The following is a 26,668-nucleotide window of genomic DNA, read 5'->3' on the forward strand; positions in this document are numbered from 1 at the left end:
ATTAGTTTTAGAAACATTTATTTTCCTTGTAATTCCTACATGAAAGTAAAGGAAAAAAGTCTATCATACCTGTCCAAAAGGCACAAAAGGAGGTGGTCCACCTTCTGTTCCAATATTACTTCTATTGTGTTTTGCTAAACTCTATAAAAGATATCAAAAAGTTTTTAATTAAGAAGCTGCATATGAAAACATGGCAAACTTTCTCTGATAAATGCCTCTCTTTTGGGGAAGTAGAACTTGTAAAATTAAAAAAATCATCTTGAACGTTATTAAAAAGTCTGCTTTATACTTTTTATCAAGCATTTGGCCTGAGTAATGAACTTTAAAACAGGAAGCATCCTTTAGATAAGAAATACTCCTAAGTTAAGAATTATTCAGTCAGCTGGGGCAGCTTGGGCTCCAATGGAGACTTATGAAGCAATAATCATACCAGATGCACAATCAACCACCTGCTTACCCTCAAGTTGAATATCAACCCACACATAATTACAGGAGAACAAAAGACCCAAGTGAGAAGTACAGATTGACACTGGTGCAGCTTCCAAGCTGTGCACACATGATCTCACCTTCAACATACCATATTAAAAAAAAACACAAACTAGCCTAACTGAACTCAGAACACTTGCTTGCAAAGGTATTTATATTTCTTTGCCAATCAGCAGTGCCAGAGTATGCAGACAATTTCCTGGAAAAGTAAATTCTTGATACCTACCTCCTGTACGTTAATTGGCAAAAATAATTAAAATTGCACAGTTTGTTCATAATTGTTAAGGTACGCTGCAAATGTTAACAAAGAAACATGGGATAGTCTAAGGGGGCAGTGTTAGAGCCATTTCACATTCCTTAATTCAAGAATATACATTTACTAAGAAAATATGAGTTTCTAAAATAATCAACTCTTATGTGAATAATTTGAGTCTTTAGTGCTAGCAAGGTATCTGGCAGTAAACAAATATACAAAAGTATATACAGAGCCTCCACTCTGCATGGAAGACAAAGTGAGGAGGTGTCAGTCACTATAGGATCAAGGTTTAAAACATACAGCCGGGTAAAAATGAAGGTTAAATATGTCATCCCATAAGCAATTAATTGTCACAAGCAACAACAGTGCATCTCAGGAACAGGAGGCCTACCCGTGTCAGAAAAGTCATCTTGTCAATCTGGCAAGTAGTGCATGTAGCCACCATATTAGAATTCACAATGGCTGCCGTGAATTCACATTTTGGTTAATATTTCAGCCTCCACTATGGTTAGAAAATTAATTCCAATGACATAACTAAAATTGTACAAATGGAGGAGATCAATTGTAATAGTTCCAACATGGTAGTCATTTTGTCCAAGACCACTGCTGCAAATTTAGTTTTGTTCATTATTAGATACCCAGAAGGTTTGCAAAATTACTACAACAACTCTGTTCCATTTCAGATTACCCTGACGTGAAAACCTCAAATGGAAACTGTCAACAAGAGGCTTGCCCTTATCACCCTTAAAAAATAAGTTGGGTCAATAGCATCACTGAGTCCAGCAAAGTATGGGAGGTATGGCTCAGAATCTACAAGATGCATCATATGTCTTGAAATAGGTTTGCAGTCAATGATTAGCTAAAGTATACCTGCCAGAATTGTGCAAATAGGTGAGGCACTCATTCAACCTAAGACAGTTGCTGAATTTGCACTGCAACTTTCCAAAAAAGTCTCAACTGGCACCATTCTTGCTACCATTCTTTTACACACAAAATACATATTGAGAGACTGTTAAGAAAGTCACGAAAGGTAGACTACGAAAGGGAAACCATACCAATAACATCAAGTGTAGAACACACTGGGACATGAAGCAGATCATCTACTCTAACAGTTCACTGGACAACGTGCATATTCTGCCAAAAATGTTCTAATAAGAAGAGACTGAGTCAAGTGTTATCGTTTGAATCAGCCAATAGAATATAAAAGCTGGCAGAAGAATGAAGTGTTGCATTGCTGAACTGGTATCAAAGATCTAAGAGCTGCTGAGACACATTACTATCCTGAACGCAGGCAGGAGGAACAATGAAAGGAACCAGTCTCTCCTTCCCATTCATGTATGGAGATCATACAAGAAAATATTCTTCTTTCTCCTGAAGTGAGAGCATGACATCAAGTGATTAATGAACTAGATGCTGGTTTTGCACAGAAAAATGTGTACAGTCTGAAAGATATACCTGATACTGCGATTTTGTAGAAGATGAAGGTAGTGAATGTCCTCTGACTACACAAAGATAAATGAACCAAAGATAAATGAACCAAAACCTTCAGACTTACTACAAGACAGCCATTAAATTTCAGCACCAAAGAAATGCAAATCTTCCACTCCTTGTCTTCCAAACTGTTACAGCTGGTAAAGCCATACAAGCAGTTGTAACTTTGCATATAAAGCTGTTATACACGATGAGGAAGCTGTTGGCCTGCAGTTCAGAGAAGTGTTTTCGGGCACATGAAACTTGTACTATGCTATGCCAAATCAAAGCAGATCTGAAAGTTATAGCCAGCATGAAGAAATACAGCAATTTGAATGAAGAGTAAGCCCAAAAACGTGTTCCTGATGGCTTTTATATATTGATCCATTTGATTTTGTAAGATGACAGTGATGACTGAGCTGCTGAAAATCACGTGCAAGATAAGAATCTAGACAGAGATGTACTAAATACTAGGGCCGTGCAAAACATTGGCGGTCGTTTCATTTAATTTTGGATTCGGACATTTCAGCGGCCAAAACACTGAATCTGAAATGAAACACAAGGCCCCAAAAGAGATCTGAAACAAAACAGATCCATCCAAAATGTTTCAGAAATGTTTTTGGACATGTTTTGGAGGCGGGTTTGCAGGGAAAGAGAAACTAAGAAGGCAGAGGGGGAGGGAGGGGGGAAGGACTGCTCTGATATTGACATCTGTCGTTGGCCAGTGACAACAATCTGTCCCTGAGGTCCCTTCCACCCCCAGTGGTTTAGGGGAGGGACAGAGAAGCACCATAAAAGGATGTTTGTGAACTGCTGTCTGCCATTTTGCAGCTGCATCTGTGCCTGTGTAGCAGCAGGAGCAGCAGCAGAGTGTAGCATCTGTAAGCTTGCAACTTGGTAGTGCCTGCCTACCAAGTTGTAGCCTATCCTTTCCTATTTCTTTGCCTACTCTCCCCATTGTTATCTCTTGCAACTTTCTTCCCCCAAAATCCTGTTATTTGTTCTTCTTATTTCCCCACCCCAAACAAAAAGCAGTGCTTTGCCTGGCAGTGTCTCATCACTGTGCACTGCAGGAAAGCACTATACATACATTACACACACATTTTTTCCAGCACATGAAGTACGAAGCGTGTGGGAAAGGCAGGTGCTAGGTCTTCTGGCAGGGGAGCAGGAAAGGACAGAGGGAGAGCTATAAGTTTCCCCTCCTCCAAACTCATATGCACTCTCCTTCCTAGCACTAGCAGGCATGAGGCTTCTAGTGCTAGTGGCAGCAAGGAGGTGGGATTAGTGCCTGCATCTGCACCCCTTCAATAACACCAGCAAGCAGCACAGCATGACAGTCTCCTCCACCCCCATTTCAGTTCCCAGCCTGAACCTGAATCTGGAAGCAGGGGACCTGAGCACCCTAGCAAAAGAAATTCTGGGGACCAAGGAGGAATCTGAGTTTGTGCTCCACTGCTCTCCAAGTCCCCCTACGGCCGGGTTTCCTTCCCTGGAAAGCAGTTTGGATGAGGCTGACATTGAGGTTGTGGAGGCAAGTGACTCTGCTGAGTCAGCTCCTCCTGTTGTTGTGCCTCTGCCTGCTGAGAAGGGGGATCAAGCAGAATCCGCACCCACACCCCAGAAGCGAGGGGATAGTGTGGTGTGGGATCATTTTGAGGTAGGAGATGTTATCTGCCTGCACTGCTGATGTAAGACCAGCTGGGGTAAGGAGGTGAAACACTTAAGCACCATGGGGATGCTGATGCATCTCAAGAGGCACCGCCCCCTTACCCTTGCTCCTCCTCAGCCTGGCATCAGTGGGAGCCTGCCCAAAGGGAAGTCCCCCCCCCTCGCTCCAAAGCCCCCATCCCCAAGAAACAGAGGCAGGCCACCCTGGAACAGTGGAGCAAAGGTGGACAGAAAAGAGGACATGTTGCAAACATGAGCGAGATCACCCAGAGCATCAAAGAGATGATCGTTTTGGATGGCCAGTCCTGCTCCCTAGTTGAGTGGCCAGGGTTCAGGCGGCTCATGGCGCTCGCAACCCTGGCAGGGTGCAGCTTTAGGTAATACCCGGGACCTGGGAACTCCTCCTTCCCCATAGCTCCAGGCCATACCTCCAAGTTCATCCTGGCATGGGAGCTCAACAGGAAGATGTTCTTCCCCTGCTGGCTGGTGATGCAGTGAGTGCTGCCTCCAGCTCTGAGAGCGGGTCATTAAATGGTTCTTAAAAATTTTTAAAAAGGAAATGGGTGTGGACAGAGTGAGGAGGGTGGCACTCACTCCATCTGCACGTGGAGCTTAGGGAAGCCCAGCAATGGGAGATCCACTCTGAGGAATACCAGCTGCTCCACCAAACCAGGATCCACAGAGGTGTGGTGGGGTATCACAACACCCCCAGAGACTGGCATGCAACGTAGGTAAGAAAGCCAGGCACAGCCCCAGCAACACCCCCTTCCATCCAGGAAGAGCACATACAGCAACTGCAGATGTTTCCTCAGCCTGGTAGCATTTTAAACCCAAAAGCCCATGCCTCGCAGATGGCACCCCAGGCAGCTAAGCTCACCTGGAGCCTCACAACTCCGCTGCAACCAGCAAGCCATAGGCCTCTCAAAGATCTTACATGTCTGGACTTTCCCTAGCCAGGATTGTGCATGCGTGTGGTGACTGGAGGTTATAATGCACCTACTACCTGCCTTTCACCAGGTAGGTCCTCGCTCCTGGCATTTCTTGTGGGCTGCCATGCCACCAGCAATCACCCAATAAGATTCATTCCAGTTCATGATAGTGTGTCAGAATTGCTTGAACAAGTGCATGTGTCTCTACTTGGCTTCCACAGTGTCACTGGTTGTATCACCACCAGCCAGTTCAGTGGTCATGCTAAGAAAACAGCTTGAAAAGTGTTCATTTAATATCCACATCTATTCACAGGTCTAGGAAGTAGGCCTGATATTGATAAGGATTTGTGCAGTTGTGTAGAAAAGCCTGTTGTGTTGCTATATCAGTTGTCAGCATCTTTGAAGACCCTTCTGGATGTTAGGATAAAATTATGCCATCAAGGAAAAACTCAGGATAAACTTCTGCCTACATATGACTCTTGTGCTTCACATACATAGAGTCAATTATCAGTCTTGTATGACAAAGTGCATTTGAACCTAATCCACCATTTCTATCACCTGACCAATGGGGATGGAAAGCTGAAAATGACAGTTACATTCCTAACATAAATATGCTTGAACTATTACTAGCAGAATACCTTTAGCTAACAAGTTGCAAGAGCAAGACATAATACCAGAGACCAGCAGGTTTGTGCAAGCAGGTTAATATGCTATGCACTTCTGGCTGCGAGTGCTATGAGACAGCATGTTGCAATCCATGTAATAACTACCAGGATTCAGAAACAGATTCAGAAACAGATTCAAGTGATGAAGAGACCTGAAAAACTGCACTGGCCAGCTGCATTGTTATATATACCGTTGTATTACCATTGTTATCACTGAAAACTATTAGACTACTGTATTTTCCTACTGCCTCCAGCTGAACATATATCTGTGCACTTCACTGCCATTGAGTTATATATTATTAATATCTGACCTACCTACATTTTGAAATGAAATTTAACATGGTATCATCTTATTCAATGTAGGTAGAACAAGTAGGCTAGCCTGAACTATAATGTTTTCAGTACTGTAGGCGCCAGAGTTATGCCACCCCAAACTCCTTCCCAGCTGCGCACCCCAAAGTGCATGTACAGCCACTGCTGCCACAGGGCCTGGCTCAGCCTCCGGACCTCAGTGAAGCTTGCTTGCCTGCCATATCCAGCCCTGGCTCTGGGCAGCTGCTGCATGCCATGAAGCCTGGGATGCTTGCAGCAGGGCTTACAGCCTCCTAGCTGCCTACTACAAGCAGTCCAGGCTCCATGGCTGGTGACAGCTGCCCAGAGTCCAGGGCAGCTGTGATGTGCCAAGCAAACTGGCCTTGTGTGCCATGCTCTGGCACATGTGCCAGGGCTGCCAACCCTTGCTCTAATACTAAAGCCTCACAAATTCTATCACTACAATTTCATAGGAGGCCTAAAGGCTGCAACCAGCTGCACCAGGCTACAAAGTCCTGGCCAGATTCTGTGGTGGTGGCAGCTACACACAAGCCTCCAGACATAAGGTAGGGATGGAGCTGGAGTTGCACTGCCCCAGGCCCCCTCCTAGCCATGTGCCCCACCCCAAGGCATGTGTGCAGCTGCCACCACCATGGAGAAGTTTTAGACTGTTTGCAGTCTCGCAGATGCCTGCCACAGCTGGCCCAGGCTGAGCAGCTGGAGCAGGCAGTAAGCAGGCTGCAAACAACAGGGTCCATGCAACCAGCTGCACTGGCTCCATGCCAACAAAAGCTGCATGAGTGTCTTACAGAGCATGTCCAAGAAGGGGCCCAGGGCAACACAACCCCAGGCCCTCCCCTGTTGTACACCCAGAGGCACACGCACACCTGCCACCAGCAATAAGTCCATCTGAGACTGTCTGGCACGGCAACTCAAGGCATGGGTGGAAGTTGGGGTGTTTTTAGCACTCAGATGAAAAACACTGCTGACCCCTGTATTAGAGTATTAATTACTAAGTTATTTAATTATATTGAGACGATATATACATCCTAATGTGTCAGCCATCTTAGACTCTAATATGCCTACCATGATGGAAATGTTATGGTTGATCTCCTCAGTTCATACAATGCTGGTTTGGTCACTAGAATTACTTTTCTAACTCTAGCGAGGGGTAAAATATTCCACAAAATGTGAATTCACTGCAGCCATCTTGGATTCCAATATGGTGGCTACAAGCACTACTTACCAAGTTGCAATATGCCTTTAACACAGGTAGACTACCTCTACCTGAAATACACTGCTGCCACTTGTAGCTATGAGTTGCACAACAACAAAATCTAGAGATCTTATTGGTAAATTTATACCCTCCTTATAGATGCACAGAAGGCTGGCTGCAATGTCAAATGCACAGGACCGGGATCTGTGGCTTTTTGTTTTTAGTAAACTTTAAAGCTCAGATTAACAGTGGATGATATTACTTGAGAAATTACAATATACGATAATATTTCACAAGTTTTATTAGATATTTTAAATGTATTTTAAAAGTATTTTATTTATTTGCCAATGCAAATTTATTTTTCAATGGAAATTAAAACCCTAATTAACATTTCAGCAGGACTATTCTACACGTACGTTTACACAAATTTAAGCCTTTTGAGGATTAGGGATAATTTGGATTCCAAACAAATTCCCTGAATCTGTGCACCCCAAACCCCACAAATACACAGTCATTATTATTACTTTATGTTTACATTACAGAAGTACTTGGAGAACACAATAAAGATCAGTCCACGTGTCCAAGAATCATGTGAGAACACAGCCTGTCTCCACAGCTATCTGATGCATACGGCCCACTGTCACCACCCAATTCTCTTAGTAAAGATTAGCTTCTTAATATATTTAAATAACATGAGTTTACATTTTGTGCAGCGTATCAGTTTATTCTCTGATTCTAACAACAGTGGCATAATGCAGTGACATTTCTATTCAGGTATCCATTTTGTTACCCTGTAACTTTTTATATAAGGTGTTTGAAACAATAAAAGAAATAAAAACATTAACAATTTTTTAAACATTTTTAATTCAGCTAAAATGGAAATGTTCAACCCTTTCCATCTGTTCCTTATTGTCCATTTTTCCATTGTTTTCCCTAAAAATTAAATTTTATATAAAGCAATTTTGTTTAGGTTTTGAAAGCTGATATAATATTTAAATTAATAAGTATCAATTTTGATTTAGAAAGATATAATCTGTTATGACAACACTGTATTGTGAATTTATGTTCTACTATAAACAATATTAATAATAAAATTAACAATATTAATAATAAACAATATTTATAATAAAAAGTACTGATTATGATTATCCTATGCAATTAAATATGATGCATTATGAATATCCTTTATATTCTGATCTGTTTCTTTTACAACAAATTTTTCATATCAGGTCAAAATAAAATATTTTTCTTAATCTTATGAATATCTTGAGAAGTTAATAAGACTTTTTTTGCAGCACTGATAGTGTAATCAAGAAATACATTCTAAAAATGACTTATAAGTTTTCCAGATTGCAGAAACCTGAGGACATTTTTATATAAAACCAGTTTAATTTAGCAGAAAACTATGAACGTACACTTGCAAAAAGCTGAACACAGACAACTACTCAATGTAATAAGCTCATACCTCCAAATATCCTAAGCATGGTTTACCAGTTTGAATATTGAGTAAGTCAGAATGCGTTTCAGGGTAAGACAATAATATTCATAGGTCTCTTATCCATGCTTATATGAAAGATACCATAGTTTTAAAGAACTGTCTCTGTCATTGCATAATAAAAATATTACTATCCATAGGCCGCTGAACGAAATTCCTGTATGAAACAAGTTTACTGGGCCTCAAAATATATGAGGCAGCCTGTGAAACTGCAATGCCCTATCCAAAAGAGAAATGAAAATTCAGGTCTGCCACTTCAAAGAAGTTCATTCAGGGAACTCTAAAAAGAGGTATCTTACTCCAGATCTAGGACAGGAAGTAAAAAAAAAGCAGTGCATCAAAACATAGGAATATTAGGTTTTTATGCCATGGTGATATTAATATAGTACCCAAGATGGACTTTATGCTCTTTTTGAAGGAAACAAAAACAACAGATTTGACAATTAAAAAACAACTGTAAATTAATATAGGTAAAAGGAATTAAATAATATTTAACATAAAAAGTGATTTATATAGTCCTTTCATAAGCATCTAAGTCCTTCAAAAATACAGTCTATAAAAATGCTTCATAGCAGGAACAGGCAACCCCTAGCATGCATGCCAGAGCATGGCACACGAAGGCATTTTGCTTGGCAGACGTGCCTTGGGCAGATGGTGGGGAAGTGGCCAAGACTGCACCGCCACAAGGATGCCTTGCAGTTACCCTGCCAGGTGCCCCTGATATGACAACTTCTTACAGGCTGAAGCTGCATGTGTTTTTGGCACTGTGCCCAAAAACATTGTGCACCCCTGCTTTGTCATCCCCAGAGAATTTTGGACACTTCTGCAGCAAACTGTAGCACTGTTTTGAATGGTATTGAAAACAATCTGGGAACTGGATCATTTGAGTAGGGTTAATTCTCTTTACTTGAAGAGGCCAAGCTTTTGGAAAGCATCCCAATGCAAGAAAACTCTGAAGAACATGATTAATTTTAAGCACCTGCTTCAACGTTTTTCTAAATCAGGGTCATGAGGAGCACCTGTGAAAAAGACTGGTCCAAGTTATCACTGAAGTAAATTGCTTAGCAGATTCAGAAAATGATTACCTAGTTATAGGAATAAAAATAGCATGTGCAATTACACTGGATAGGAAACAATTATGAGGACTGTTAAATCCTTAAGATTCAGGTATATGATCACCTTGAATCTACAAGCCCTCTTCCTACTGATAAATAATTTTGCAATTGTATACAGGATTTTGACACCTCCCTCTGAAGCATTCAGCACTGGCTCTTGTATGAGACAGAAAATATAAATGATCCCATGAAATGGTTCCATACGACCCTTTCAAGGGTGCCACAGCCTGGACACTGCCACCGTGGTGACTAAGCAAAATTGCCCCACATGCCTTGTACAATTCAGAAAAGCCTCAAGGAGTGAGTGCATCCCCCATCAGTGCACACATGTAGTTTGTGGCACTGCGGACCCATCTGCAACACCACAAGCAGCACACACCACACATGCAGGTTTTTTTCCATGCTGCTAATTCACAGCACAATGGGGGTTTTTTGAAAGCAGGAGTTCAAGGGGTCAAAAAAACCTGCTCCATAAAAAAAGTGGGGCAGCACACAGGACAGCAGCATTCACCACCCAAAAACAGTCTGGTTAGCTAGACACATGTTCCAGCTGCTTGCCAGGCTCTGTGCACCCAGATTACCACTGCTGGAGCTCCAGGAGGCCTCCATGACCGCAGGTAAGGCTGTTGGGGCCATCCCAGGTGCTAGCCCCAGCCTCTCCTACCCTACCCAGGGCAATCTGTCACGCACCAGAGCGTGCATGTGGAGGCATTCCTCAGGGACAAGTAGCAGCGGCAAAACTATGTGCTGCTGCTATCTGTCCCCAGGGAAACGCACATGTGCATTCAACTGGACACACAAGCAGACAGGATCACCCTGTCTTACAGCAGCCCTTCTTGGTTCAAACCTCCCCTTTCTGGAAGCCCATGGGAGCGGGTCTAGGTAAGCGGGAAAACCCAGGCTTTCCCCACTTACCAGACTCACCCTAAGGATTTCCAGGAAAACATCTGAGTAAGTAGGAAAAGCCATGCGGGGGCTGTCAGGGTTTGAGGATCCCCATCCTGCCTGGAAATTCCCAGGGAGCACAGGACCCAGCCCTTCAAACCCCACAAGAAAACAATGCCTTTCATCCCAGACCATCAACAAACAGGGCAAGGAATAAACATGTTTCTCCAAATGAAACGTATCAGCTGTGTTTGTGACACATTACTAATCTTAGGGCATACACAGAGGTCACCCAATGAAGTGGATCAACTGTGGTGGGATGTGTCCTGGCACAGCTGATTTGCTTCATTGGGCAAAACACACGTTACCGATCATCCCAGAGGCCCAAACCTGGGGGACAACAGGAAACACATTTCCCAGTTGCACAGGCAGACCTAGGGATTTCTCAAGGCACATTTCTCTTAACAAGGGAAAGTCTGCAAGGGGGGAAAACCAGCAATTCCCCAGAGCATGAACTCCAAGGGCTTGAGAGGCTTGATCTTGCAAGTGAATTCCTGGGGCACATAATCAGGCCATTCAAGCCCCAGAAGCACCTATTCGGGGTGGCTGGAGAATGCGGACAGTTCCAGGCTAACCATGCTTTCCCCACCACAAAGCTGAGACGTCGTCACAGTAACGTGACATAAATTGATACTACCTATGTCGTGACCACAAATTTTAGGCATCTGTGGAAAGACAAAGGCTATGGAGATCTATCTTCTGGGCCATTGTGCTGCCATCAAAAATTTTAAGGCAGCACGAAGGTGCTATCTGTTTCCATCCTTGGTGATTCAGTGCCATAACAGTGCCTATTACAAGGAGTCAGCTTGAGAGAGCTGGTTGCATGTGCACTCCTCGTTACAGTAAATTGACAATGGAGTCAAATTTGGGGTAAAATTAATTGGCATCAACAGTATTATGTGTCCATAAGGAGACAAAAGTGATATCATTTTATGTTTGTCTTTTTACTACCCTTCCCTTGCTTTATCTGCTATTCTTGGATTTTTCTATTGAAATCCATAATTAAAAAATGCCCTAATAAATTCAAGGTCAGTTAAGCAAAAGGATTATATCCATTCAACAGCTCTGTTTTTACTACTTATCCTACAGTTTCCCCCATCACTTATTTTGAGTTCAATGCATGTATTATATAGTCTATATGAATAAAAAAATATAAAGACCCATCCAACTGCCATCCATCATCTAAAACAGTTTGCAAGTATCCATGTGGGCCATTTACCATTTTCCCTAATAGTTAATCAAGATGTTCTTAGGAATCAAATGGAAGGGGTGTAAGCAATTACTCAGTGTCCCACAGCTGAAAGGATAAAACAGATTCTCCCTTCAGTCCTATAATACTGACAATATTTTTATAACAGAGGATAATGGATAGATCTCTGGTCTATAATTCTAAACACTCCTACAAGTATCCTTTGGATTCATTCCAGCATTTTTTTATTTTTTTTTTTTTACAAACACAATCAAATAACACTTTTGTATTACTTAAGGTATCAAGTAACTTAATATACATGCAACTGCTGAATCACTGCCATCTCTAATAACCCCAATAGCAGTAGGAAACAACTATTTTATGTAATCAAAATAAAACCTGCTGACACTTCTTAGTTTGTTAAACACTATAAAGGACAGTCTAAGAAAAATCAGAACTTTGAATCAAAGCTTCTTTATATGAACAGCAGTATATGGAGAAGTATCCTGAAACAAAGTAGTTTAGATAAACAAGTAAAATCATTAAGGACTACTAAAGATCAAACCCATGATGCCACTTGCTCACCTGAATTCCACTCGGAGATCTTACATTAACTGATTCTCACCCCAAACATCACCACTAAATAGTACGCATTAGTAAGTATGTATGCATAAGCTTTGTCCCAATGAGGCTGAATAATTAAAATTCCAAATATTCACCACTTCATAAAGACGGATTTCAGAATCATGCCCATTCATACAAGTGTGAGATGGCAGTCATTTTGAAACAAGTTCATTCTTTGTATAGTCTTATCCCTCAGAAAAAAACAACAACCCTCAAATACATGCACATGAAAGGAAGAGTAAAGGAGGAGAGGCTGCAAGGGAATGTGGGTGTCAAGAAGGCACCGGGACTTTGAAGTAGATATTCTACAAGCATGTGACAGTCTGCGTTCTACCCAGTCCATTTATTTTACTCTGATGGAATAAAGCAGAACTCAGTTTCATTGAAATCTGCCTGCTTTTCACTCCTTCAAAGCAGCCGGTACATACAAATTAATCTGACTATAAAAATTCATATAAAATCAACTTAGTATTTTATATTTTCATATAATTACAATTATCACATGAGTCCTTCATTTGCTGTTCTGGTACAATATGTTTATTTGAAAAGGATAACAGGGAATTCTTTGACAAAAAAATTCCATTATGATTAAATTAAATACTGTACAGGGAATGTGGTAGGCATTGCAAAACAACACAGTATAAGCACAAAACAGCCTGACTTAAAGGCAGACTCCAAATAAATCTATTTATGCAAGTATAAAGAACTGACAGCTAGCTCACACAAGCCACTTTCACTCTGTTCTATAGTGATGTTTTGGGGGAGTAAAATTAATCTCATATCTTTGACCCCTGACAGACATTAAAACAATGCGATTGGAGAAATTTTATTCCCAAACATTGAGCCTAATGCCATGGCAGGCATGCATGGCAGGAATAGCTCGTAAAATTCTTCCAGTCCCTGCCACACCACTGCTGAGCTGCTCCCCGACTAATACTGGGGATCAGATGAGGGTTGCTTTATCCAGGTCCAGGGACACTACTGTCAGACCTAGCCTGGACAGTCCAGGTCCAGTTTTAGACCCAGGCTGTTGGGATCAGGTCCAACAATCAGCTGGTTGTTGGGCCAGCCCTAGCAGTCCTGGTTAGGTTAGAGACTGGGGCTGTTGGGCCAGGTCAGACAACAAGCTGGTTGTCAGCCTACCCTGGGAGAGCCCAGCTGCATACCACGCATAGAACTGAGAGGTTCCACAGCATCAGGACCCTGGGATTAGGAAGCCTTGTCTCCAGGTCCCTGTGCCCTAGGACATCTAAAAAGTGGATCACCCAGCACTATGGACTGCACTGCACTGCCCCACCATTTGGGGCTGGATCAGGCAGTGGAAGCCACTGGAAGGGTGGGTGCCACTGAAACCAGAAAAAGGGGCAGAGATGAGAACCTGGGGGGAACCCAGGCCACCAACTGGACAGCTCTGCTCCAGAAGTGTCCTAAAGTAGCTAAATGCCAGACACTAAAAAAGCAACTAATTCTGTGGGCTTCTCATAAAATGCACTTACGTTAAAAACAAAATTCCAATTTATGACACAATTAAAATCACCTTTCATTAAATCTTTCCAAATAATAAATCTGCAGCAAATTCAAGAAAAATAATTTGCATCCTCTTTGAAGTGATTACTTAAGGATTAAAATTTCAGACTAGTCTGGCATAGTTTAGAGGGCTGGTTTTTATTTTTAAGAAGAAATGAAATAATTATTAGGGGACACAGCTACCTTATTTTTGTAATTATATTCATGGATATTTTTCAAAGATGGCTTGTTATTAATACATTTTTCATATACTTATTCATGGTTTTATCCCATCATTCACTATATGGTAGCAGGACCAATTGGTATTCAGTCTTCTTTTCTTCTATTTTATACTTAATTTCTTCCCTCACACTGCTTTTGAACTCCATAACATGTTCAGACACCGAGTCACTATACACACAGAGTCTGAACTGAGTTCTTACTCCTTCTGTTCAATAAAAGCATACTTGTTTTTCTTTGCAGAAAAAAAGCAAGAAATAAGGAGTTTTCCTGCATTAATCTTTCACTTCGACATGCTTTCCTTCTTTTTCTTTCTCTCTTCACAAGAAAAAAAATATACTACAAAATAATTATCCCTCAAGTTGTTTCATTTGCTGAAAAATAAAAACTGATACCTAAATCAAATATAATATGCTCTTCCAAGGAAGTTGCAGTTTTTAATTCATGAAATAATTTAACTAAAAATATGTGCTATAGAAAAAATGTATTGGATACAGACTGTAAAACAAGTTTGCAATGGCTATTATTTCAGTCATTTCACAAGATTTTATGTTGTCATTTCGTATCACGTATGAAGCTATGTACTATACATACTGTAAAAAAGGCCCTGCTATACCCTGACCAAAAACACGATGTTCTCAAAATGAGTGTAACATAGATTTCATAGACATTAGGGCTAGAAGGGACCTCACAAGATCATCAGATCCAGCCCCCAAGGGCCAGGAATTCAGCTGGGGTCAAATAATCCCAGCAAGATAGGTATCCAAGTGTTTCTTACAAGTGTCCAGAGTAAGTGCTCGCATCACTGCTGGGGGGAATCTATTCCAGGCTCTGGGGACTCAGATGGTAAAGGAGTTTTTTCTTGTGTCCAGACTCAAATGGTCTCCAGGAGTTTGCGACCGTTAGACTTTGTCTTCCCTGGTGAACAAATATTTTCCCAGTTCCTGATGCACACCCCTTATATACTTATAAGCTGCCAGAAGGTCCCCCATGAGCCGGCGCTTCTCCAGGCTGTAGAGTCCCATGCCTCTCAGCCTCTCCTCATAAGGCCTGCCCTCTTGTCCTCAAATGATATGTATGGCTCTTCTCTGGACTCTCTCAGACTTCTCCACATCCTTTCTAAAGCACGGAGTCCAGAACTGGATGCAGTATTCCAGCTGCAGCCTCACCAACGCCAAGTAAAGTGGGCGGATGACTTCTTGGGTCTTGTTTGAGATGCATCGGTAGATGCAAGCCAGGGTTTTGCTACAGCACCGCACGGGTGGCTCATGTTCATCTTGTGGTGAACCATGACTCCCAAGTCTCTTTCAGTCATGGTGCTAGTGAATGTAGCACTGCCAAGCCTATAAGTATGGTGTGGATTTCTCCCCAAAGGTGGAGTACCTTGAATTTCTCCATGTTGAATGCCATCAGGTTTGATCTGCCCACCTTGCAAGCCTATCTTCCAGCGTAAGCACATTTCCCCATAATTTGGTGTCATCACTTAATTTAGCCAGTCCACTTCTGATACCTGAATCCAGGTCCTTTATAAATATATTAAAGAACCACTCCAAGTACAGAGCCCTGAAGGATGCCACTGGTCACTATGCGCCATGTTAACACAGTTCCATTGACTATCACTCTCTGAGTCCAACCATGGAGCCAGTTCCCCAGCCATAGGACCATAAGGTTGTCAAGGCCACAGTTCCCCAGTTTTACCATGAAGACATCACAGAAGACCAAGTCAAAGGCTTTTCTGAAGTCCAAATATACGACATCAACCTCCTCTCCTTCGTCCAGGTGATGTGTCACATGGTCATAGAAGGAAATGAGATTGGTCAGGCAAGACCTAACCTCAACAAAGGCATGTTGGCTCTCTCTCAGAATGTTGCATTCTGCTAGCCTGTTAATGATTTCTTCGATGATTTTTTCCAACATCTGACCAGGGACTGAGGTCAAACTGATTGGCCTGTAGGTCCCTAGATCTACTTTCCTCCCTTTCTTGAAGACAGGCACCACATTGGCCCTCTTCCAAGCATCGTGAGTTCCAAACCCTCCTGAGCATCATGAGTTCTCAAATATCCTCACCATTAGCTACACTATGATGTTAGCCAGTTCCTTAAGCACTCTTGGGTCCATTCCATCCAGGCCAGCTGATTTGCAGATGTCCAGCCTCTCAAAGTGTTCCCTCATGAGATCTTCACCAATGTGCTCACCCATACCCTGACAATCCTGTGTCTTGTTAGGCAGAATGATCCCATTGGGCTGGTGGAAGACCAACACAAAGTAATTGTTAAGGAGATTCACTTTTTCCTGAGTATCAGTTGTCAGCTGCCCCATTTGGTTTAGCAGGGGTCCAATGTTAGTTACCCTTGTTTTTCTTCCGACTACCCATGTATCTGAAGGACTTTTTGTTGTCCTTGATTTCCATGGCCAGCTTGAGTTTGGTTTCCCCCCTGGCTTTCCTAGTTCGCTTCCTACAGGTGTGGGCCAGTGCTGAATGCTTCTCCTTGGTGATGTTACCTGACTTCCATACCTAATAGGTTTCTCTTTTCAGTTACAGGAGATCTATGAGTCCCCTAATTTAGCCACAGGAGTTGCCCAGCCCATTTGTTACCATTCCTGTGGGCTAGGATGGGCTTCCCTTGTGCTTCAAGGACTGCATCCTTACAGAGCAACCACTCAAAGTGGACTCCCCTCCTTGTCAGATTATGGCCTCTTGGGGCCTCAGCAACCAGCCTCCTGAGCTTATGAAAGTTGGCTTTCCTAAAAATCAAGGATTTCTGCATTGCTTACTGATTTGCCAGCTTTGGGATGAATAAAGTGATCAACTCAGGATTATTGTCTCCCAGCTTCCCTTCAATTCTCACGTCACTTACTAGATTGTCTCATTTGGCCAGTACTAGATCCAGGAGCACCTTACCTCTTGTTGGCCTGTAGACTTCTTGAGACAGGTAGAGTTCATCAATGCAAGTGAGGAAGCTATGCAATCAATTAGATTTGGCAGAGTGATCCTCCCATGAGATGTCAGAGTAGCTGAAGTTGCCCATGACAACCATACACCTTGAGCATGTAGCCTCTGCCTGTTCCCTAGCAAATGTATGGGCAAGATCCTCCTCTTGGTTAGGGGGTCTGTAGTAGACTCCTACTGTTAGATCCCCCACACCACGTCCCCCCCATAATCTAACCCAGAGGGTCTCAAGTTGCCCTTCTTGAGTGCCAAACTCCACTTGTAATAAAGTGTTCACATACAGAGCTACACCCCGACCCTTTCTAGCAACACAATCCCTCCTGTACAAGGTATAGCCATCTATACCTGTGGTCCAGTCCTAGGTTAAGTTGTGAGATTGTATTCATTTTTGTTTAGCAGAAGAGGCAGTTCCCTCTGTTTGTTCCCCAGGCTCCTGGCATTTTTGTACAGGCAAGTAAGCCTGCCATTGGAAACTCTAGGTTTCCCAGCACTCTTAGAAGAGTCTCATTACTGGGCTGGGATGGAGTGAATTCCCTTGTGCTGCCTGACCTGCTGATTCTGGGGTTGATGCTTGGTGGGCCTGCAATGATGGTTGTCTACCCATCTCTTGGCAAACTTAGTTTAAAGCCCTGTCAAGCAGGTAAGCCATTGTGGCCAAGAACAGCTTCTTCCCCTCTGGAGTGAGGTGAAGGCCATCCCTTCCCAACAGGCCAATGCCTCTACCTCTACCCGAAGCCTTCACAATGGCACCAGTGCCATAGTCTTCTGTTTATTTCATCGATTTGTCTCTCCCTCCTGTGCCCATAACCCGGAGGACTGAGGAAAAAACTAATTTGCACCCCAACCCTTTGAGCCCTGCCCCCAGAGCCCCGTAGTCACTCATAACCCAGCTGGGATTACTCCAAGCCGTGTCATTTGTGCCTCCATGGATGAAGAGCATGAGGTAGTGGTAGGAGGGCCAGACAAGTTTCGGGATGCTCTCAGCTACATCCCAGATACAGGCCCCTGGGAGGCAGCAGACCTCATGGGCTAAGGGGTCAGGGTGGCAGATCGCTCCCTCTGTCACCCTCAGGAGGGAGTCGCCCATGATGATCACTCTGCGTTTCTTTTTTGGAAAGTGGTTGCAGGTTGCCTTTCTTCGAGTGCTGGAGCTAGTAAGCAACATCCGGAGGGGGGGAATCAACACACCATTCCAGCTGCTCCTCAGTGTTGCATTTTTCACCTGCCACTCCCTTGATGCTCTTTCAAGTTGGGAGCTGGTTACACTGGCTAATAAATCCAGGCCTATTGGAGGAATTTCTTTGTGCGGCTCCCCCTATCCTTATATGCCAACCTTACCACTTCCTAGATGTTATCCATTTTCTTCCTTGGAGTCATAACCCTTGTGGGCATTAGAGCAGTCCTTCCTACACCACCATAACCCCTTTCAGGCATTTCAGGTCAATTCATAAGAATCCGTGACTCAGATCTTCACAATCCATCACACATTCAGGGTTCCTCCCCTTTTATCAATTGATTAGCAAACTCAAAGGTAAATCAACTCAGACCAAACCTATTCATTCACAGATGCTAGGGTTGGAAGGGACCTCAACAGATCGCCAAGTCCAAGCTCCTGCCTAGGCAGGAAAAAGGGCTGGGGTCAGGTGACCCTAGCCAGATGCCTATCCAGCCTTCTCTTAAACACCCCCCAGGTGAGGGAGAGCACCACCTCCCTTGGGAGTCCATTCCAAATTTTGGCCAGCCTTACCGTCAAGAAGTTTTTCCTGATATCTAGCTTAAATCTGCTCTCTGTCAGTTTGTGACCACTGTGCCATGGTAAAGAGAACATCTCCGATCCCTTGCTGCGTCCCCCTAATGAATTTGTAGGTAGCCACAAGGTCACCTCTCAGCCTTCTCTTGCGAAGGCTGAAGAGGCCAAGGTCTCTCAGCCTCTTCTCATAGGGCGTGTCCTGTAAGCCCCTGACCATAAGAGTGGCTCTCCTCTGGACCCTCTCAAATCTATCAACATCCTTCTTGAAGTACAGCACCCAAAACTGGACACAGTACTCCAACTGCAGTCTGACCAATGCCACATAGAGGGGAAGTATCATTATTTCCCCAGTCACTGTTCATTAACAGTCTTGGAAGGTATATCAACTGAGGTCTCTTCATTCATTCAGGGTCCATCCGCCTCAATCAACTGAATAGTCTCCACAGTAAAGAACTTCAAATCAATTCCATTAATTCATGAACAGTCTGCCAACTGAACATCCATTCATACACTCAAGTTTCACACCTTTTATCAATTAACTAACAGTCTCTAAAGTAATTCATTTTACACCATCCACACCTGGCTGGCTCCACTGCCCCAGCTCACAATAGGCTCGGGCTCCCACGCCTCACACTACCCAGCTCCTCTTCAGCCCAGGCTTTGGATCCTTACTCAGGCAAGCCATACCAGCATTCTGCCTGAGGGTATGCGTGTCTGAAGTCTCGACTACTCATGACTGCTGCCTTGTGTACTTTACCCATAGATTGCTGCAGACTGACACAAGCAGTAGAGTTCTCCAGCATCCTCTCTCCATAGACACTGCAGTCTCTCCCTGGCTGCCACTCTCCAGAGCCAGACGTACTGTTCCAGGCTTCCCAGTGTCCAATCCAGATAGAGCACATCTGCAAAAGCACAGCAAGTTGCTCTGGGCTCTGGCTGTGAGGTAAGTGAGGAGTGATCTTCATTCCTAGGACCTCCTCTATCCCCAGAGTTTCTCCCTTCACACCTATAAAACAGCCAACTTCCTCAGTCCTCTATAGACTACTTTCACACCACTCTCCCAGCTGAGAACCATACCGTAGGTACTCCAAAGATTCTGTCCATCTTCCTACTGGACAACCTGCTGCTGTATTTTCCAGTTCTCTCCCATAATGAGAAATGTGGCTCATCTTTATACCATATCTTTTCTCTGCATGTTTTCAGAAGTTGAATTAAATGATTTGAATATTAAAATTTACAAAAAATCATTTATCTACACTAAGCATCAATGCCATTAAAAGACTACTCCAAAGGTATGTAAAGCTATTACTTGTAATGCCCATCTGTACAGGCATTCAGAATGGTGGACCCAATCTGAGTTAGTTCACCTCAATCCCATCTTAATCCCATCTGCTGAACTCCTGCACGTGTTCAGAGCACATCCCCTAAGCTAGGTGCTAGCCTAGCCGCCCACCCCAGTACCAGGACTGTTTTCTTCCAATGTGCCTCCCCACATCCACAAGTCAGACTAAGCTAGTTTTAGCTCCCCAATCCCCCTGCCCCCCGCAGATTTCTGAGCACCCCCTGCCTACTCCTCTTTCTAACCTTGAGTCACTGACACTCGATTCCCTGCCCAGCTCCTGACAGGAGCAAACAGTTGTACACAACATCGCTCCTGGTCTATGTGCATGCAGCTTGAAGTAAGCCATGTGAATACCAACCAGATGTGGCCAATAGCTTTATACATTCCAGCCTACATGAAGGCCTCTTATGGTAGTTACTTGACCTCAGGCACACCCACAGAGCCAACCACATTGTGATTGTGGTCTTCTGAGGAGAAATTCTTATTTTTGTCTATACTCACTAATGGTCAAAACAGTCCTATTACACATGGAAATTAAAATTCTCTCTAAAACACCAAACCATGACCATTACTGCCAACCCCACCCACATCCAATACCTTAGATCAGGGGTTCTCAATCCCTGGGCCATGGCCCGGTACCGGGCTGCTGCAGGTCAGCTGCCAATCTGCAGCACAGTAGATTGCTGCACCAGAAGTGGCGATGGACTGGCAAACCATGTCCCCGCAGAGCCAGGCAAAGAGGCTGTGGCTCCTTCTGCAAGGCCCATGGCAGCACACAATTTGGCCCACCGACCCCTGCCTGGGAGTGGGGATATCCTTATCTGTCTTCAGGCCAGAAATTTCGGCCATGGTCGGTTGCAACTGCTGGGCTACAGTTTGCCAGGCCACAGCATATAAACTTTGGGAACCCCTGCCCTAGACCATACTGAATTCCAAATTTTCAAGAGACAGCATAGGAACATAAGAATTACTTTCACAATACCAGTTTCTAGACCATTTCAAAAGATATCCCAACACTGAAACATCCCTGCTCACCTTTGCGTACCTACAGTTCAACAGAAATCTTAGAGGGCCTGCACCAGAGGAAGCAACTGATCATCTAGCCTATTCTATAAACTCCTCATATTCAGTGCAGTTACCCAACCAGGTTAAAGTTAGTAGGAATACCTGAACAGGGAATATTCATGTCAGAAGCAATTGTGCTCTATCCAAATACCTGCTACGCTTAACTCACTATTTTACAAAATGCTACAACACCAGCAAGCAATAGAACAGAACTAGCTCTGAAGGAGTTATTTATGCAAACATCTATATAGCTAGAAAAAAGGTATCACCACAGAAGGAACTAATTTAGCTGGAAGACAGAAAATAAAAGAAGCAATTACCTGAGAATGGAGTTAATTTAAGAATAGAAAAAAACAAACAAGTAATGACTGAACCATGAAGACAGGGAGGGGGAAAGTGAAATGCATGGAAGGCAGAATGCAGACAGGAAGACATAGGATTATGAGCAGGTAGAAGAACAAGTAGTTAGTAGTAGACCAAGACAGCAAAGACAGGAAACCAACTTGGTGTCAGAAAGAGAACACATGCAGTAAACAGACCAAAACAGAAGGAGACAAAGGAGTGACTGAGATGAATTAATAGATCAAAGAGTAAGGAGAGAACTACAGAGGAAGGGGAAACAAAAAACAAAATTAATAATAAAATTAAAGAAAGGAACAAGAAAGAAAAGGGGTGGAATAGAAAATGAAGTGAAAAAGCTGACAAAACAGAAGCCTCAAAACAGTTTGAAAAATCAAGTTTATTGGACTCTGACAAATGTTCTCCTAATTGATAAATAAGAGCTCACATGTCTATAATATATCACCATTTTGAGATTGCCATTAAAAAAAAAAGAGAGTTTCCAATGCAGAGATTAAGCCACTTTAAAAAATGATCTTTTTTTTAACCACAACTGGAAGATCAAAAAACCCCTGAAAAACCAGTTTCAACAATATTTACTACTTTCTGTCATACTGAAAAGAACTAAATCAATATCTAATTCACTGCTAAATATTTAGTTCTTTCTGAAATTACACTGAATTGTAGAATAACTGAAGAATGAACTTTCATTATGTTACTCAAAAAATATGAGCATACCAGAATTGGGTAACATTTTGGAAAAGAACCAAAAAACAAAAACAAATAGAAAGGGAAAATTAAACTTTTTGTGCAATGTTTTTGTGCTAATATATGCCACTATCACAGTATTGACATCTCTTTCTTATTCTATAGTGAAGATACCAAAGACTGAAAAATATGATTAAATTAAGGTGAGAATGTCAGTAAAGTTTTAAAACTTAGCTTCTAAAACTGCAGTTAAACTTAATTTCCATTCAGAAGATAGTAAACAACACAGTGATGGACAGAGGTCTAAAAAAGTGTAGAAATGAAAGAACTGCAAAGAAATCATGACAGACGTTTCAGAATGATTTTAGGATAATGATAAAGGTCATACAAGAACAAAACGTGAGAAAAATTTATACTGGGCAACAACAACAAGGAGCTAGTCTTACTGAGTTGAAAGTTTGAGGAGAGTAGAAGGCAAAGAACTCTCACATTTCTCAGAAGGCAAAGATCTCTCTGTTTTGGTCTGGTCTGAGATCAAGTGTTATAGGAGCACTTCCACAGGACATGGACCAAAAAACCAAAATTGTACTAATGGGAATGAAGCTGTTGTAGTCGATTTAAAAGGAGATGGAGTTGACCAAAGAGGTTAGAGGAAGTTCAAGGGGTGGAAATGACTTAAGTCATATAGTAAAAAAGAATGAAACCCTGGGGCTTCGTCAAGCACTAGTAGGAAAGCTCAAGTTTTCCTGCAAACAATATGAGTAAAAGAAAAGATTTTATAAGTGGTTTGAGATTACAATTTTTCAAAATGACCCATTGAAAGAAGTATCATTTTAACTTCCTTAAAAGAACATGTAGAACACTTTTCTTCTATATATGGAGAAAGTACAATATCTCAAATGTTGTTTTTAATTGTTCAAGTTAAGAGGGTATTTTTATAAAAACTTTGATTAAATTAGTAAATCAATAATTCAAGGACAGAAGGTAGGCATCATTTATGAAGGTTGTTTGACGCTTCCCATAATAAAGACTTTTCTTTAATTGTTCTGCCAATCTTAAGCTGTTTAGGTTGAAAATTTACTTGATTTAATTGAGGCTGAACTTTCCTGTGATTTTCTATCAAAATGGTTCAATTATTAGTGACAATACATATGGGGAGTGATGGGGGGGGAAGCATTCCTCAGGTTTCAGCAATCAAATTATTTGCAGATCCTGCCCTCAGAGATTTTGGTATCTCACAGAAGCTAGTTATGACCATGTTGAACATACATCACTTCCCCAAGAAGCACCTGAGTGTGCTCCAGGCCCTCATATTTTCTAGTGCTGACTAGAGAGTGTATGCTTCATGAAACAATTGCTTCATGAGACAAGATTATGCATATGCCACTTTTTCATAAAAGTGACTGAGCAAACTACAGGGACAAAGCTAGCTTTTCTCTCTCATTGCTGGCTCCCACCTGGTATTGGAACAGAGAACAGGGAGTGTCTCTCTCCAGTACATTCAATTATATTCCCTGCTGACATCCAATAAGGAAGCCATCTAATTCAAAAAGCAAATGGGGGAAAAAAATCACCCAAAAGAGAGGAAGAGAGAAGAATCAGAGTGTCTGGGAAGACTGGAACTGGAAGATGGGAAGAAAATGAGACTTAGGACTGTGTGGGCAAGGGAACTGGCATTGGGATCCAGAAGGAAGGGAATTTAGTACTAAGAGCCATGGTATAGGGGGTAGAATTTTTGCCCCAGTCTCTTTTCCCAGGCCAGAGTCAGGGAAACAGTGCAGGGAAGATAGACAAGATGTAAATATGAGGAAGGACAGCTGGGGGTAGAAACTGGGAATGGCTGGATAGAGAGACTATGATAGGCAAGGAGAATGGGCTTAGGGCAAAGACCTAGGGATGCGTAAGAGACAGGCTGGGGAAAAAACAGAGAGATTGAATAAGGCTTACACAGGCAAGCATGTGTTGGGGGTAGGGGAATGGGCAAAAAGAGTCTATAGCCACTGACATACATTACCAAATTCTCAGAATGGAAGACAGATTCTCAAAACTCACCACTTCTTTGCTGTAAAAGCAGTGATTATATCCTTGCTCAAACTTGCACTGGAAGTTGACAGCCTTGTTTATTACCTTTTCTGAACAATCGAATTCTGAGAACATTTATCGAGTGTGCTGACATGTGACAACTCAAACAGCACCTAAACCTACATATTTATTTGATATTTACTAGACTAATTAGTACCCACCTGGGCTGGAACTGTAACGATTACCTATAACAATGGTACTGGCTCACGTATTCAAAACAATTCAAATTATCCCTAGATTTATTAACATGCCCACAAGACCTATTACTGATTAATGACTGGAGTTTATGATGACTTATCCGTATGACCATCTTACCGTGGGTGGGCACGTTCCTTGAATATTCAAGGCAAAAAAACCTCCCAAAAAAAAAAAACCCAAACCCTGAGCTAACATAATATCTTTACAGCATGTAGATGCCCTGTGCTAAGGACGAAGAGTGGTAGTGCAATTCCTACTTGTTTCCTTTGAACCACAAAGCTACAAGTATAATAGACTTAGAGTAAAAGGTGACAGAAAACAGAGAAAGATGTCTAACGTGCACACAGACAATGCATTTCCCAAAAAACTTCAGTTGCTGGTAGGTAACTCCTCTTTCCCCTTCAAGTACTTGTCCACTAGTAGTTTGACTGAGGGTGACTCCAAAGCTTGGCATATGGTGGGCTGAGACAGCAGCACATTGTACCAGAACAGAACTGAGGAGTAAGCTTCATGCTTCATACCTCAGATGTATGCTTCAAAAAAAGATGTCATACACCAAACCTGAGTATCTAGTCCACTTAGCTGGAGAAGCGTATCTAGTCAAATGCTCTGCTGTGGGTGATAAATGTCTTTGATGAAAAACCAGCAGGTCCACTCTGCTATTATAACCATCCAATGCCTATGCTGTGAAATAAAGGGAGTGTAAATCATAGAATCATAGAAAATTAGGGTTGGAAGGGACCCCAGGAGGTCATCTAGGCCAACCCCCTGCTCAAAGCAGGACCAGGCCCAACTAGATCATTCCAACCAAAGCTTTGTCTAGCTGGGTTTTAAAAACCCCCAAGGATGGAACTTCTACCACCTCTCTGGGTAACCTGTTCCAGATGAAGCATCCTCCTTTTGTTCCCAATGAGTAGGTCTGGGAACAGCAAAAGTGTCCAAAGTCATTGTCATTTAAAGGAGATTGTTGTACCAGAAATACCTCAGCCAGATAATAAAATCAGTCATGCAGAATCATGAATCACCCTGTGAAACACCTGCAGAGCTAAAGAAGGTGCTTCTCTATTCATGGAATGAGGAAAGTATCTGATAGGGAGCTGCATTTTAGTTGCTCTCTGGAACACTTCCTGTAAAATCAGAAGCAAAGAGGTGATCTATGGGTACTCCCAATCAACTAATATGACCTGAAGGACCAAATACTTTATGACCAGGACCTTCCGAGCCAGAAGGGGTGAGAAGATACTGCAAGATTTTAACAAGGGCCTCCAGTGCGTGCCTGAAAGGCAGGGTCAGGTAACCAGGAAAGGGAAAGCGCCTGGAGACATAAAAGCTGGTTCCAAGTCACTAACAGGAACGAACGAAAGGCCTGGCAGTGGGAATCAGGACAGACTACCCTTGAGGGAAAGGAAAGGAGACACCCCAGTGGAAGTCCTGCAGGGCCCAGGGCATGTGAGCAATGAACCCAAAGATGAAGGGATTTCAGCAGCAGTAGGCTGAGTTTTTTTCCCCCCTTCATTACCTTTTGGAGCCAAGGGAGTGATGCTTTATGTTTTTGATTTTGTTAATGACCCAGAGTGGAAGGACAATTCATTAAAATCTCTAAGAGGGTTGGGAGTACTTGCTTCAAGGCAGTTGAAAGCTAGGAGCTCACGGACTGGGATTTAATCCCTCAAACAGCAGAGATGAAAACATTCACCAGGAAAAAGAAAGACTTTGCAATCAGAAAGGATGAGTGCCTGGAAGGAGGCCTGGACCAACCATTTGATAGAAGCAATGTAGATAAGGACAAGGCAGTGATACTTGGCTTTAAATCCACACCACCTTCACTCCACATAAACAGAGTAGAGGAGAGAGTGAAGTGAACCGTGGGCACCCTCCTGGCCAGAGCTAGCTTAAATAACAACAGGGTCAGTGGAAGTAACCAAGGGCCAATGCCTCTCCTTTCAGAAAGCCATGCATCTTTGACCAGCTTCACCGCCTTGCCTAAATCCTTGCTCCTTGCTGTTTTCAAGGAAACAGTAAAAGAATTGGACTTCGATAAGCTGTGGCAAGGACCTGAAGCTAGAAATGGAAATACAAACACTGGATGGGCAGAAACTGAAAAGATGCAGATGT

General features: G+C 42.7%; 1 protein-coding gene across 4 annotated transcripts in view; it reads right to left on the reverse strand.

Moving 5' to 3' along the window:
* The window catches only part of TDRD3 (tudor domain containing 3), a 224,449-nt gene that overhangs the window by 87,610 nt on the left and 110,171 nt on the right, over positions 1–26,668 (reverse strand). For all 4 annotated transcript variants that reach the window (XM_090024671.1, XM_090024687.1, XM_090024665.1 and 1 more), the window contains one exon: positions 70–141. In XM_090024671.1, coding sequence (XP_089880797.1) covers positions 70–141 — 72 coding nt within the window. The remainder of the gene's footprint in view (positions 1–69; positions 142–26,668) is intronic.

The sequence above is a fragment of the Crocodylus siamensis genome, chromosome 1 (genome assembly GCF_052110815.1).
Source record: "Crocodylus siamensis isolate JL-2025a chromosome 1, ASM5211081v1, whole genome shotgun sequence".
NCBI classification, from domain to species: Eukaryota; Metazoa; Chordata; order Crocodylia; family Crocodylidae; genus Crocodylus; species Crocodylus siamensis.